General features: G+C 46.3%; 1 protein-coding gene across 1 annotated transcript; it reads left to right on the top strand.

Moving 5' to 3' along the window:
* Positions 1-312: 312 nt before the first annotated feature.
* Positions 313-11,078, top strand: CRYBA1 (crystallin beta A1). The gene is made up of 6 exons (XM_027862541.1): positions 313-343; positions 3,290-3,354; positions 5,169-5,287; positions 8,920-9,061; positions 10,047-10,189; positions 10,931-11,078. Exons 1-6 carry the CDS (start codon positions 313-315, stop codon positions 11,076-11,078), a joined length of 648 nt encoding a protein of 215 aa, XP_027718342.1.
* Positions 11,079-12,751: the final 1,673 nt, after the last annotated feature.

Raw genomic sequence — 12,751 nt, 5'->3', positions numbered from 1 at the left:
GCTAAGGCCCAATTCCCTGCCCCAGCAAGGGTTCTTTCTTCCAGCAGCATCCAAAGACAGGCATGGAGAGAGAGCAGAGCCCCTATCCCCAGCCCCCACTAAAATGTCGCAAGTACAGCGGGCCTGCGTCCACAGACAGCAGTGGTGTCCAGGAATGTTTATATCCCTTTAAACAAAAACCCAGACAGCCCCGGGCTGAGCTGCCCAAAGCCCCAGGGATCACCTAGAGATCTAGGCAGAGAAAGCATTGTGCTGACAAGCCAGAGGTGGCCGCGTTATATAAAGGCGCGCTCTGGGCTGAGTTGGTACTAGATGGAGACCCAGGCTGTCCAGAGGGAGCTCGGTGAGTGAAGCTAGCTTGGCCTCTCTTACCCATTCCCATCTCCCTGCTCTCAGGGCTTTTGGCTTGAAGAGAAGGGGCTGCAGATACCTGCTAATTGGGGGTGAGGGATGGAGATTGCAGTCCTGAACCCTAGAAGGGTCCTCTCCGGCCCTGGAAGAAGGGAGTCAGAGCCAGAGTTGCCCTATTGACCAAGCAGCCCCTGCAGGGTTGGAGGGATCCTCGAAAAAAGTGGAGTGAGTGGGCATTTTGGAAGCTTGGAGGCAGAAGCAGGTGGGGAAGAGTGGCTGTCGGGAAATGTGGTTTGACTGCTGAGGGCTTAAAGCATTGAGCTCCCTGGGTCGATATGTTTATCTGCACTTTGCTCCTACGAGCCTTGTAGACCCTTAGAGCAGGAAGGAACCCTTCATTTTAAGGAAATAGAGGCCAAGAGACGGCAGGCCATAGCGGGTAGGACACTGCACTTGGAGTCGGGAAGACCGAGGTTCACATCCCACCTTAGACACCTACTTGCTGTGTGACCCTGGGCGAGTCACTTAACCTGTCTGCCTCAGTTTCCTCATCTGTAAAATGGAGACGATTAATAGCCCCTACCTTGATGGGTTGTTTTGAGGATCACACGAGACAATCTGTGTAAAGCACTTCGAAAACGTGGAAACGTTTATATGTTAGCTCTTATTACTAATAACATTTATACAGCACCTACTGTGTGCTAGGCATCTTACAATTATTATTTCAGTTGTGATACAACAAGCCTGGGAGGTAGCTGCTATTATTAAGTCCATTTTACAGGTGAGGAAACTGAGGCAGACAGAGATTAAGTGATTTGGCCAGGGTCACACAGCTGGTAAGTGTCTGAGTGGAGATTTCAACTCAGGCCCCATGCTCTATCCGCTGTGCCGCCAATTAGCCACTAATATCCTATCACGGACGTGGCTAAGGCCACACTGCTATTTAGCAGCGGGGCTGGGTTGAGAACCCAGGTTACCTGGCTCCTGATCCAGCACTCTTCTCACTCTCCCCATCCCCCGCTCCCCTTACTGCCTGGGTGTACAACCTCGGTCTTTGAATCTGCTGCCTGGAAGAGGCAGCAGCCTTGGCTGGGCCATACCTCCTAAGGTGGCTGTCCATCCCAGGAAAGGATGGCTGGAAGCAGCTTACAGGTCAGTCAGTTAGTCAACAAACACTTATTAAGGGCCTACTATGTACCAGGCATTGTGCTAAGCTTTGGGCATACAAAGAAAGGCCAAAACAGTCCCTGCCCTCAAGGAGCTCACAGTCTTAACAACCAGGTACATACAACTGTGTACATGGATACAGAGTAATCGGAGGGTAATTTCAGAGAGAGGGACCAAGGAAGGCCTCCTGCAGAAGGAAAAAAGCCAGGGAGCAGAGGTGGAGAGGGCGAACATGCCAGGTATGGGGGAATAGCCAGGGCAAAGCCACAGAGATGGGAGATGGGTGTGGCATGCAAGGAAGAGAGTCACTGGTCAGCAAGTCTGTGGAGGGGGGTCAGCCAGCCATGGTTCCTACTTCTGGATCAATTTATTTGCCCTCTGGGAGGGAGTAAAGTGGAAGTGCTGGACTTTGAGTCAGAAGGATCTGGGTTCAAGTCTCACTTCTCATACCTACTAGCTGTGTGACCATGATCTAGTCACTTTACGTTTGTGAGCCTCAGTTTCCTCCCCTGAAAAAGGTAAGGGGCAGGGTGGATTAGATGGCCTCATAGGTCCCTTCCAGCTCTGGTTCTATGATCTCAAGGTGCTAGGCTGACTGTAGAAAGCAGGTAGGTTTGAAAGTAGGTACAAAGAAGGAGATTTGAAGTCTGAGGACCCAGAATCGAATTCAGGCCTTCCACATACCATTTGCATGACCTTGGGCAAGTCCACTTGGCTTCTCTGGGGCTCATTTCTAAAATGAGGGGGTTAGGCTGGAAGATCTCTGATATCCCTTCTAGCTCTTCATCCATGTGAGTCTTAGGGCCAGGCCTGGGTTCAAATCCTACCTCTGCTGCTTCCTACCTGTGTGACCTTGGACAAGTCACATGAAAAGTCAAGACCTTAACCAACTCCCTAATTGGAGAGAGGAGGGGATTGACGCTTGGAAGTCAATGACAAGTCTGAGACTAGAAACAGTGTTCCACCCCACAACAGGGATAAAATGGCACCATGGAGAAGGCCGGATTTGGAGTTAGGATTGAAATCCTAGCTTCAACGGTTATTAGCTGTGTAACTTCAGTTAAATCATTTAACCTTTCTGAGGCCTCTGTTTCCTCATCTGTAAAATAAGGAATTTGTACTGGATGATTGTGAAGTTCCTTGTAGTTCTAAATACTTGATTTTAAATTATTCTCTTCCCTGGGCCTCAGTTTCCTCTTCCGTAAATCTAGGAGCTTGCATTAGATGGTCTCTGAGGTCCCTCCCAATTACAGAACCTACCTTGAACTATAGCACACATTTTATATACGCTGCCTCATTTGAACCTTGTAAGATTGGTCCTTAGTGGTATTATTATCTTCATGCTACAGATGTGAGAAACTGAGGCTCAGAGAGGTGATGTTGAAGGTAGGATTTGAACCCAGGTTCCTTCTGACACCAAGTCCAGCACTCTTACTGCTCGGACTGTCTCTGAGGTGGACAGGACACCGGGCTCTAGCAGCCACTGACACCCAGCTCTCAGTCCCTTCATCCATAAAATTAACTGGGCTGGATCATATCTCCAAGGTCTCAATCTTGCGTTTCTGGATTCTGCAGTTTCAACTGAGGCCGCAAACGTAATTGTAAGAAGTCTGTCTATCAGCTCATAGCAATTTTGCCCCCTTTTGGGGGACGTGGGAGGTGGAGAAGCAGAGGCGTGTTTGAATTGATGATGGAGCTCTAGGCTTATGAGAGAATAGCCACATTTGTTTTGAGTCAGGACCCCAAAAGTGACCTTTTCTTTCTCTTGCAGAAACCGCGCCGGCTGCTAGGATGGCTCAGACAAACCCTTTGCCTGGGCCTCTAGGGCCATGGAAGGTAAGCCCTTCAGCTGGAAGACCAGGGAATGAATGCCCGTCCACTTGGGTGAAAGGGCACGCTGGAAGGTGGGCTCTCAGAGGCGAGGTGGGAGTCCCAAGGCAGGCGCCAGAGACCTTCTGCTGGGCTGCTGCAGCTGATAAAATCTGACAGTCAACAAGAGAGCCAAGAAAAGCATTTGTCTACCCTAGGCAAGATTTTAATGCTGAGGCTGTACCCCCAGCGTGTGCCATCCGCCAGAAGCTTTGAACCTTCAGTGAAACCCAGAACAGTTGATTTATAGCAAGATAAATACCTCCATGCCAAGGAGAGTGGGATTTCCTGGTATTCAAAAGAAGAGGTACTTTAGAAAGTCATGTTAAAAAATCTCTCTCCTTAGGCCATCCTGGCTGGCTCCTCACCTTGTCTACAGCTAATCCTAGCAGGGGTGCCCCAAAGTCTGGCCACGGCCACACGTGGGACAAGACCTCAGGGGAAAGGACAGGGATTTTCTGCTTACAGGCCAAGGTGGGGGTAGGGGGAATATGGGGGTGTGTGATATATTACTGCATTGATAAATTATCTTTGAAAAGAAAACATACCCAAGGCCGCACCAGTCATAGCCCACATTAAGGTTTTATACAAACCAGGCTGGGGAGAGCTGGATTCAGACCAGTGGAGCTTCTGGGACATTCCCCCTCCAAATGCACAAACTACCTCCATTTCAGTAATGCCATTTGTGTTCATAGCATCAGAGATCTGGAGCCACAAGGGACCTTGTTTTACAGATGAGGAAGCTGACTTGTACAGGTCCCACAGTTAATAAGTGTCTGTGGCAGGATCTGAATCCAGGTCTTCCTAACTCCAAGTCCATAGCTCTATTCACTATATTTGTTGTTGCTCAGACGTTTTTCAATTGTGTCGGACTCTTCATGACCCCATTTGGGGTTTTCTTGGCAAAGATACTGGAGTGGTTTGTCATTTCCTTCTTCAGCTCATTTTACAGATGAGAAAACTGAGATAAACCAGGTTAAGTGACTTGTCCAGGGTCACACAGCCAGTAAGCGTCTGAGGCCAGATTTGAACTCAGGTCTTCCCAACTGCAGACCTGGCACTCTACCCACTGTGCCATCCACTATATTATGCCATGCCTGTTTTACAGTTGGTGAAACTGAGAACCTAGAAAAGGGAAATGACTTGAATTCAAGATCACCCAGGCAATCACAGACAGAACCTGTCTCCTTGCTGAGGGGCAGTATGGCAGAGTAGGGGGAAAGTCTCTCGAGTCAGGAGACCTGGGTTTGAATTCTGCCTCTGCTACTTACTAGCACTGTGACCTTGTGTAAGTCACATTAAAGTTGGACCCTTAGACATCATAGGATCTGGAACCACAGAAACAGGAAGAGATTCTGCCCTCTCTTCCCAAGGAGCTCTCCCTCCAATCATGGCTCTCTGCTTCTATGCTCTATTCCAGGCCATGGCCCTGTCCGTGCTGACACTGGATCAGGGTGTCAGTGAGAGTTCCCACCTTAAATCCTCCTCTCGAGGTCTACCAAGGAACCTGGTTACATGACCCTCCTACAGGCCAGGAGTGTTTCTTTAAACAACTTTCCTTATTCATCAGGGAATTACCACTAGATAAAAATAAGGGAATCTGAAATTTCCTGAGCTACTCTAGGTTATTTCTATACTTGCTTAAACAAAATAAAAATAAAAAAGCCCAAAAACCCGACCACAAAAACCTTTTCTTCTGGTGATTGGGAGGATAAGGTTGAGCAGAGGGCCCCTCGCCCGCCTGCTTGCCTCATTCCCATCCTCGACTCCTTCTGCCACAGGTAACCATCTATGACCAGGAGAACTTCCAGGGGAAGCGGATGGAGTTCACGGGCCCCTGCCCCAATGTCTCCGAGTGCAGCTTTGACAATGTCAGATCCCTGAAGGTGGAATGTGGCGCGTGAGTATCTAACCGCCCCGCCACCCTGCCAAATGACCCACTCTGGATGTCCCCAGAGCCGGAGTCAGTCAAAGAAGGGCCGCTGGTATCATTGCTTTGTGGAGAGGGGCTTCCTGTCTCTCCGACAAGCCTGTAACTGGTGTTGTTGCCCCATGCGGGCACCTTTCTCCCAGGGTTGTTATGAGGATGACAGGAGTGCCTGGCACATAGTAGGTGCTTAATACATGCTTGTTTCTTTCCTTCCTTCTTTCCATGTAGTGACTTGAAGTCGGGAAGACGTGCATTCAAATACCTTGGCAGCCAGGTCACTTAACCTCTCTGAGACTCAGTTTCCTCATCTGTAAAATGAACAGGCTGGACTTCTGGTTCTAAATCTATGATCCATGCTTCCAGAGGACAGGAGAAGAGGTGTGGGGAATAGTAGCCAGTATTTATATAGTACTTTATATATATTATCTTCAAGGTACAATAATTATTCTTATTTTATAGATAAGGAAACAGAGTGAAAGAGTTAGGTGGCTTGCCCAGTGTCCCACAGCTATTAAATGTTTGAGACAGAATTTGAACTCAGGTCTATCCTGGCTCCAAGTCCATTGTGCTCTATCCATACCGTGCTACCTAGATAACTATGGTGACCACCACAGGTAGAATATACACCCGCTGGAAAAAATTTGTCCCACTGGGTTGCTGCTGCCCTGAGCCAAAGCCCCACTTGCCTCTTCCTAGTTAGGCCTTTGGGTGGGACTCTTTAAGAGACGAGCCAAGCAAGAGAGAGAAGGAAATGAGTGTGGGTGCCAAGGAGAAAGAAACGGGAGCCTTCAGGTTCTAGCAATACCTTCTCTGTCTTTATAAGGGAGGGCAGGGGTTCAGTCCCCACAGTACCTACTGATGCAGTAATTTTAAAACACTAGCCTTAAGTGAGAGTCCTCCTTTGATGTTTCACCCGGGTCTAGAGGTGATCCTGGGTTCTAGAAGGCTTTATCCATGAGAACACAAACTTTGGCATCAATATGACCTTCAGGTATAAGTGGTGATGGCTTGGAGAATCATTACCAGGTTGGCTGTTGGTGGAGACTTTTTTTTTTTAAACAAAACCAACTCTTAGAGACCATCTCCAAAAGGAGAGAGGGGCCATGCCCCCGACAAAATGACAGAATTTTGTCACCAGAACCCTGAGCTATAGGAAATTCGGAGAATGCTTCCTGGATCAGCTTGATAGTGCCAAGGATATTAAAGGACCAAGCATACCACACGAAGGTGGGAAGGCAATAATCAGATCTTCGTCCTTGCCTTCTCTTTTCCACCCCTTCCACTTCTCAGCCCACAGGTTAGGTGCCCTCTGGTTCATGAGGGTCTAATACCAGATGTGGGCCTTTTGTATATAAAGCCCCATTTTGGGAGAAGATAGGCATCCCTAGTCCTCTGCCTCAAATCACTCCTTGTTTTATGCTGGAGAGACCTGGCAAAGAGACCTACACTCTCCCTGACTGGATGATAACAATAATAATAGTTAGTATTTTAGTCTGCAAAGTACTATGTATGTATATGTGTATATAACTCATTTTATCTTCACAACAACCCTTAAAGTAGGTGCTATTATTATACCTACTTTACAGAGGAGAAAACCGAGTCTCAGACGGTTAAATCACATGTCCAGGATCCCACAGTTTGTTAAGTATCCGTGGTAGGATTTGAATACAGGACTTCCTGACTCCACATCTTGCAACCTATTCAGGACACTACATTGCAAAGGCAGAACCTTTCCTCTCTGAAAGTTCTCCCGTTGATCTAGCCTTGTGGGGGGAAAGAGGGTGGGAATGTGCCATTTGTGCCCTGGCTCTTAGGGTCCCACGCCAGCAGGAGAGAGAGCATGGCTTGCCACAGGTGCATGGCTTGCCACAGGTGCGTGGCTCAGTGGCTGCTTCCATGGAGACTGGCAGCCAGAGGCCTCCCCCTGCCCTCGGACCTGCTGGTCCAGAGAAGCCCATTCTTGATGTCCAGGTCAGAGAAAGTAGGCGGGCTTTCCCTGCAGCCTCCATGCAGCAGAACCATACATGTTACAATCCCCGTCTTCCAGGGCCCCCTTGTGGATGGTCAATCTTTCTGTCCTGACAAGAAATCTCACTCTTTTCTCCTATCCTGTCTCTTCACAGGTGGATTAAAATCACAGTCCACTTTGACATCAAGGGAAACGTTGTTGACTGGCTCACTGATTGATGCCAGAATAAGGAAAGCAGGATGGGGTGGAGAGGGAAGGGAAACAATTAGCAATAATAATCATTAACATTTGTATAATACTTACTATGGGCCAGGCACAGTGCTAGGCTAGGTGCCTTGCAAATATTCATTTGATCATCACAACAACCCTGCAAGGTGGAGGTTATTATTATAATTATGCCCATTTTGCAGATGAGGAAACTGAGGCAGACAGAAGTTGTGACTTTCCCAGGTTAGTAAGTACCGAGGGTCAAATTTGAACTCAACTCTTCCAGACCCCATGCTCTACCCACTGTGTCACCTAAATGGTCATAGAACCAGGGAGGCAGGGGTCGGCTGAGTGGAGAAAAATCCAAAACTCTTCTTTTTTTACTCTAGGTCTCTAGATTTGGGTGATTCAAGGAAACAGGAGCCTGATAACCTAGAATCTCACTTAGCTCTACAGACAGCTATTGCAATCCCTCTATTTTGTGTCTTGAAGGACAAGGAAGCTAGGCAAAGGGTGGGGAGGGCGATGGAGCCAGGTCAAAGACAGAGGCACCAAATTGTGGAATTGGAGCTCCAAGTATGGAATTTGAGTAGGGAAAAAAAAAAAATTAAAGTAGGTTGTCAAATTAGAGCGTTCTTAGGATACTGGACGGGCTATTGGGCGACCGAAATAGCAGAAAGAACACTCAGCGGGGTGTCAGAAGAGTCGAGTTTGAATTCCGGCTCTGTAACCTACTAGTCTGGGAAGCTAGGAAGATGCATCTTCCTGGATTCAAATCCAGCCTCAGACACTTACTAGTTGTGTGACGCCGGGCAAGTCACTTCACCCTGTTTGCCTCAGTTTCCTCATATGTCAAATGGGCTGGAGAAGGAAATGGCAAACCACTCCAGTATCTCTGCCAAGAAAATCCCCCCAAAATGGGGTCACAAAGAGTCGAACATGGCCGAAACAACAAGCTAACTAGTTATGTGACCTTGGGTAAGTCTAGCAACCTTTCAAAGCCTCAGTTTCTTCATCCATTGAAAAAAAAGTGAGGCTGGACTAGATGACCTCAAAGATCTCTTCCAGATCTAAATATGTAACATGGGTTCTGATCAGGTGAAGACCAAGTTTCCAACAAACTCTCAACCCCTTCATTGAAGGAGTGCGATAAATTACCCCAAACCACAGATAAATCAAAAATTCCATCTATTAACCTCCCCATTTGGGTCCCTGGTGCCATCATGGTGAAGTTGTTACTTAGATGAAATAATGTAAACTGTAAATAATTACACATATGCCAATTATCATTATTTCTTATTCCAGGAGGCAAGGTCCTACAGGTGCTGCATCCTGGATGATGCCCTTGGGGGAGTCAATATATTTAAGTAAATGTGTCTGTTGCTTTGGTCTGTACCGGGATCTGCCTTGACCCATCTTTCCACAGATGGATCGGTTATGAACACACAAGCTTCTGTGGGCAGCAGTTTGTCCTGGAGAGAGGAGAGTATCCGCGTTGGGAAGCCTGGAGTGGGAGCAATGCCTACCACGTGGAGCGTCTCATGTCCTTTCGCCCAATCTGCGCCGCGGTGAGTAGCTTGAAGCTTGTGGTCCACGTGTGAATGAGGAATGGCGGTACCATCGCTTCCCACAGAGATGGTCCAAGGGAATGGTGTGGGGGAGGCTCCTCCTTCAGGACCATATAGTACTATCATTTGTCCTTGCTCTCCTGGCCGTTTTCCCCCAGGTGAGCTTTGAAAGCCTCGTGGTGGGGGTAACCTAAGTGTAAATGACACCCAACCAGATTGCTTTTACCTTAAATGTTTAAGAACAGATGACTAGCAGCTGAGTCTTCCACATGGTAAGGGAAAGAGGATGTTCCTCAGACAAATTACTCCCCTTTGCTAAATTTGGGTGGGTATTTGTTGCAAAAACAGGACAAGTGATTGAAGTAAGTCAGGATGTGCCTCATCTGTCTGCCCGAGGCTGTTTTGACCCCTAACATTTTCACCTAACTTTCTGAGAATGACAGTTGTCCCACAACAGAATAGGCTGTTTCCCAAAGGTGTAGGCTCTGTTACTCTCTGAATGTACAAGGAAGACCATTGGACACTGTAGAAGGACTTCCTACCTTTGAAAGGGTGCTCATTTTGAATATACTCTATGATTTATTTGAGAGGCAGTGCGGCATCATGAATAGACAGACTACTGGCCCTGGCATCAGAAAAACCCGAATTCAAATCCGGTTTTGATAGCACTAGCTGTGACCAGGAATAGTCCCTAATTTCTCAGTACCTCACACAACTCTCTGCCTATCTGAATCAGTAGAGGATGGTTTTTTTCCACACCAGGAGATCCTTACACTGATGGAACCAGAGTTCTAGACCATCAAAAAGTAAATGTTCACTGAATGATCTCTGAAGCCCTCTCTTTAGTCAAGTAAAGTCTATTCTAGGCTTACATTTATTTTGACTACTTTAAAAGATAGGGTTTTTTTTTTTCTCCCACAAAGAATTGAGGATAATAAGACTAGTTTTGGAGCCACTCCCAGGTTCTCTTGTTCTTGGGTTACAGAACCATAAGGAATCCAAGATCATGATCTTTGAGAAAGAAAACTTCATTGGCCGCCAGTGGGAGATCTGCGATGACTACCCCTCCTTGCAGGCCATGGGCTGGTGCAACAATGAAGTTGGTTCCATGAAGATACAATGTGGAGCGTAAGTGAGAAATGGAATTCAGGCATCAGTAGACACATGCCCATGAGTGACTTCATTTCTTTTCTATTGAGTTTTTATGAATTCAGGTTAGGGAATCTTACCCATATTTGGAAAGAGTGCGGGACCAGAAGTGAGAGGATCTGGGTTCAAACCCCAGTCCTGACACTTAGAACCTGTGTGACCCTTGGAAAAGTCACTTAAGCTCCCTGGGCCTGTTTCCTAAATTGGCAAAATGAGGTTAAATGAGATGATTTCTGAGGCTTTTTAGCAGCTCACATCCTATGGGTATTGGGCACAAAAAAGCCTTCACTACACTTATTCACCATTCTAGCACATTAAAGATGCCTAAAAATGCCTTTTTTTTTAAAAAGTCTCTGCCTGAGCAAAGAAACACTAACTGTTCATAACAGTAGACCTTCATCCTCACTGGTCAATTTTTAACTATTAGTGGGACTTTTTGGGTTGTCACTGAGTTCCCTTCCCCACAAACATTCATGTAGTTCCTAATCCATGTACCAGCCCAAGTACAAAAAGTATTTTTCTGGCACCTCAGGAGTACATACCAAAGCATTCTGTGGTGAGAATAGGCTTCACGCATTCATGAATTACTGTTTCACAAAATCAACTCCATTTCACAAATTGGGTTCTGGTAGGATTTCTAGCTCAGTCTTCAAGTGTTAGATCTGGCTTTCACTCCATTTCAGTGTTCGGCTAACAAGGTGACTATTTGGGCTTTCCTAGATGGGTCTGCTACCAATATCCTGGATACCGTGGGTACCAGTATATCTTGGAGTGCGATCACCATGGAGGAGACTATAAGCACTGGAGAGAATGGGGCTCTCACGCCCAGACTTTCCAGATTCAGTCAATCCGACGCATCCAGCAGTAGATTCCCCGAGACTGGGAGAAGCCGCCAGCGATCTAAAACCATTCTATTTACTTACTTTGAAAAGAATGGGTTTCATTGTACCGCTCATAAACCATCACTTTTGATTTGCGAACAACTGATAAAAATTCTCAATAAATGTCATTAAAAGAAAAAACAAAGACCAAAATTGCAGGGCTCAAGAGGTGTAAATAACCGTCAAGGGTCCCTTTCTATGAAGTCACTAAAGGTGCTGAGCTCTAGCCACTTAAATGTGTTTTGTTGGCAAAAGTATTCACGGAAACGGACTCTACGATTTTAAAAGAAATCTAATATCCTTTATGTCAGTTGTGACACAGGGCAGGGTGCTGGCTGCTGGTGCCTCTGCACTAATTTCCAAATGACTGGGCTTCATCCTGGTACTGGTACGGTACCAATAGTCTCGACGGCTTTCCAAGCATTTGTAAAACCAAGGCTCAAAGGCACTACCTTTATGTAGCACCAACACGTTTAAGGAGATACATGGGCAAGGAATACTGATATAAAAACAGAAACTCTGGCGAAAGAACACGCACTGAATAGGCAGGCAGATTTTGTCTTTGCAGGATTTTATATGACGGCTCGGCTACACACTCCTCTTACCTCCATTTAAGGAATAAAGGAAGTGATTTCTTCCCTGCATTCTCTAAGAGATCCAACCTGTGTACCCAGTTCCCTGCTGTGACCAAAGTCAAGAATTAAGCCCAGAATGTTTCTCAGTCGCAGACTGCTCAGGAAAGCTGAATGGTCTGTATAAACTCACTTTTAGTTTCACCACACTATGTTCTCACGGTTGTGCATAGTCCTCATCCAGCACCCTTTCCATCCTGTGAGGAATTCCACACTTTTTTTCTTTGCACAGGGGAGTAGTGGGTGGCCACAACAAGATCACATAACTATCCAAGTATCAGAAGTTTATCTTCCTCACTACTCTGAATGTCCCAGTGAAGGGTCTAAAGTCCAGTACAGTTATTCTTTTACCTGGATTAACTTGGTAGGACTATAGCATAGAAGGGAGAAGATGGAGCCATCCTATCCATGCTTGCTCAATCTCGGCCTTCAAATACTTTATCCTTTCACCTTGAAAATGCCCAACGGTTAAGTCAACAAGATTACTCACACTGCTCTCGGACAGTGCTTCTACGATCCAGCTAACAGAAAGGGGTCAAATGGAATACGCACAACACCTCTTAAACTTTAAAACTTTTATTCAACAATTTACATTACTTTGATCTACAAATTTTCTGGGTTTTTTTTTTTCCCCGATAAAATAAGTAAATCTAGGTACGGTTGCAGAGCTGTTGTTGGGTCAGCAGAATAAATGAAATTCACGCGGCTTTTTTGTCTTTTAAAACACTGGATGTGAAGACATCAACAAAGAAAGATTATGTCATGTAACTGACATAGAGCCTCCTTGGCTCTATGATGTCAGATAGAGCTACAGCAAATACCTAAGCAATTAGCTAAAAGGTTCATCTCTGGTCATTGCTCTCAGATTTGGAGAATGCCTGGCCTTTTCACTGGGTAACGCATTTGAACGCTTTATGAAATTACTTGGGAGGCCGGAGAGAGAAGGGAGAAGGGAAAATCTTAGTATTTATGCCGTGGTATCCCACCCTTCCCTCAAACTAAGAGGTAACTCAGCTCCTAAAGAAACA

Source organism: Vombatus ursinus, unplaced genomic scaffold (genome assembly GCF_900497805.2).
Source record: "Vombatus ursinus unplaced genomic scaffold, bare-nosed wombat genome assembly UNPS02014768.1, whole genome shotgun sequence".
In the NCBI taxonomy this organism is placed as follows: domain Eukaryota; kingdom Metazoa; phylum Chordata; class Mammalia; order Diprotodontia; family Vombatidae; genus Vombatus; species Vombatus ursinus.
Note: the sequence above shows the minus strand (reverse complement) of the source record. Positions and strands in the feature narration are given on the sequence as shown.

Coding starts and splice junctions, on each gene's coding strand:
- CRYBA1 (XM_027862541.1), top strand. CDS start 313: ATGGAGACCCAGGCTGTCCAGAGGGAGCTCG. Junction 3,355..5,168: donor GGCCTCTAGGGCCATGGAAG/GTAAGCCCTTCA, acceptor CTTCTGCCACAG/GTAACCATCTATGACCAGGA. Junction 5,288..8,919: donor CTGAAGGTGGAATGTGGCGC/GTGAGTATCTAA, acceptor ATCTTTCCACAG/ATGGATCGGTTATGAACACA.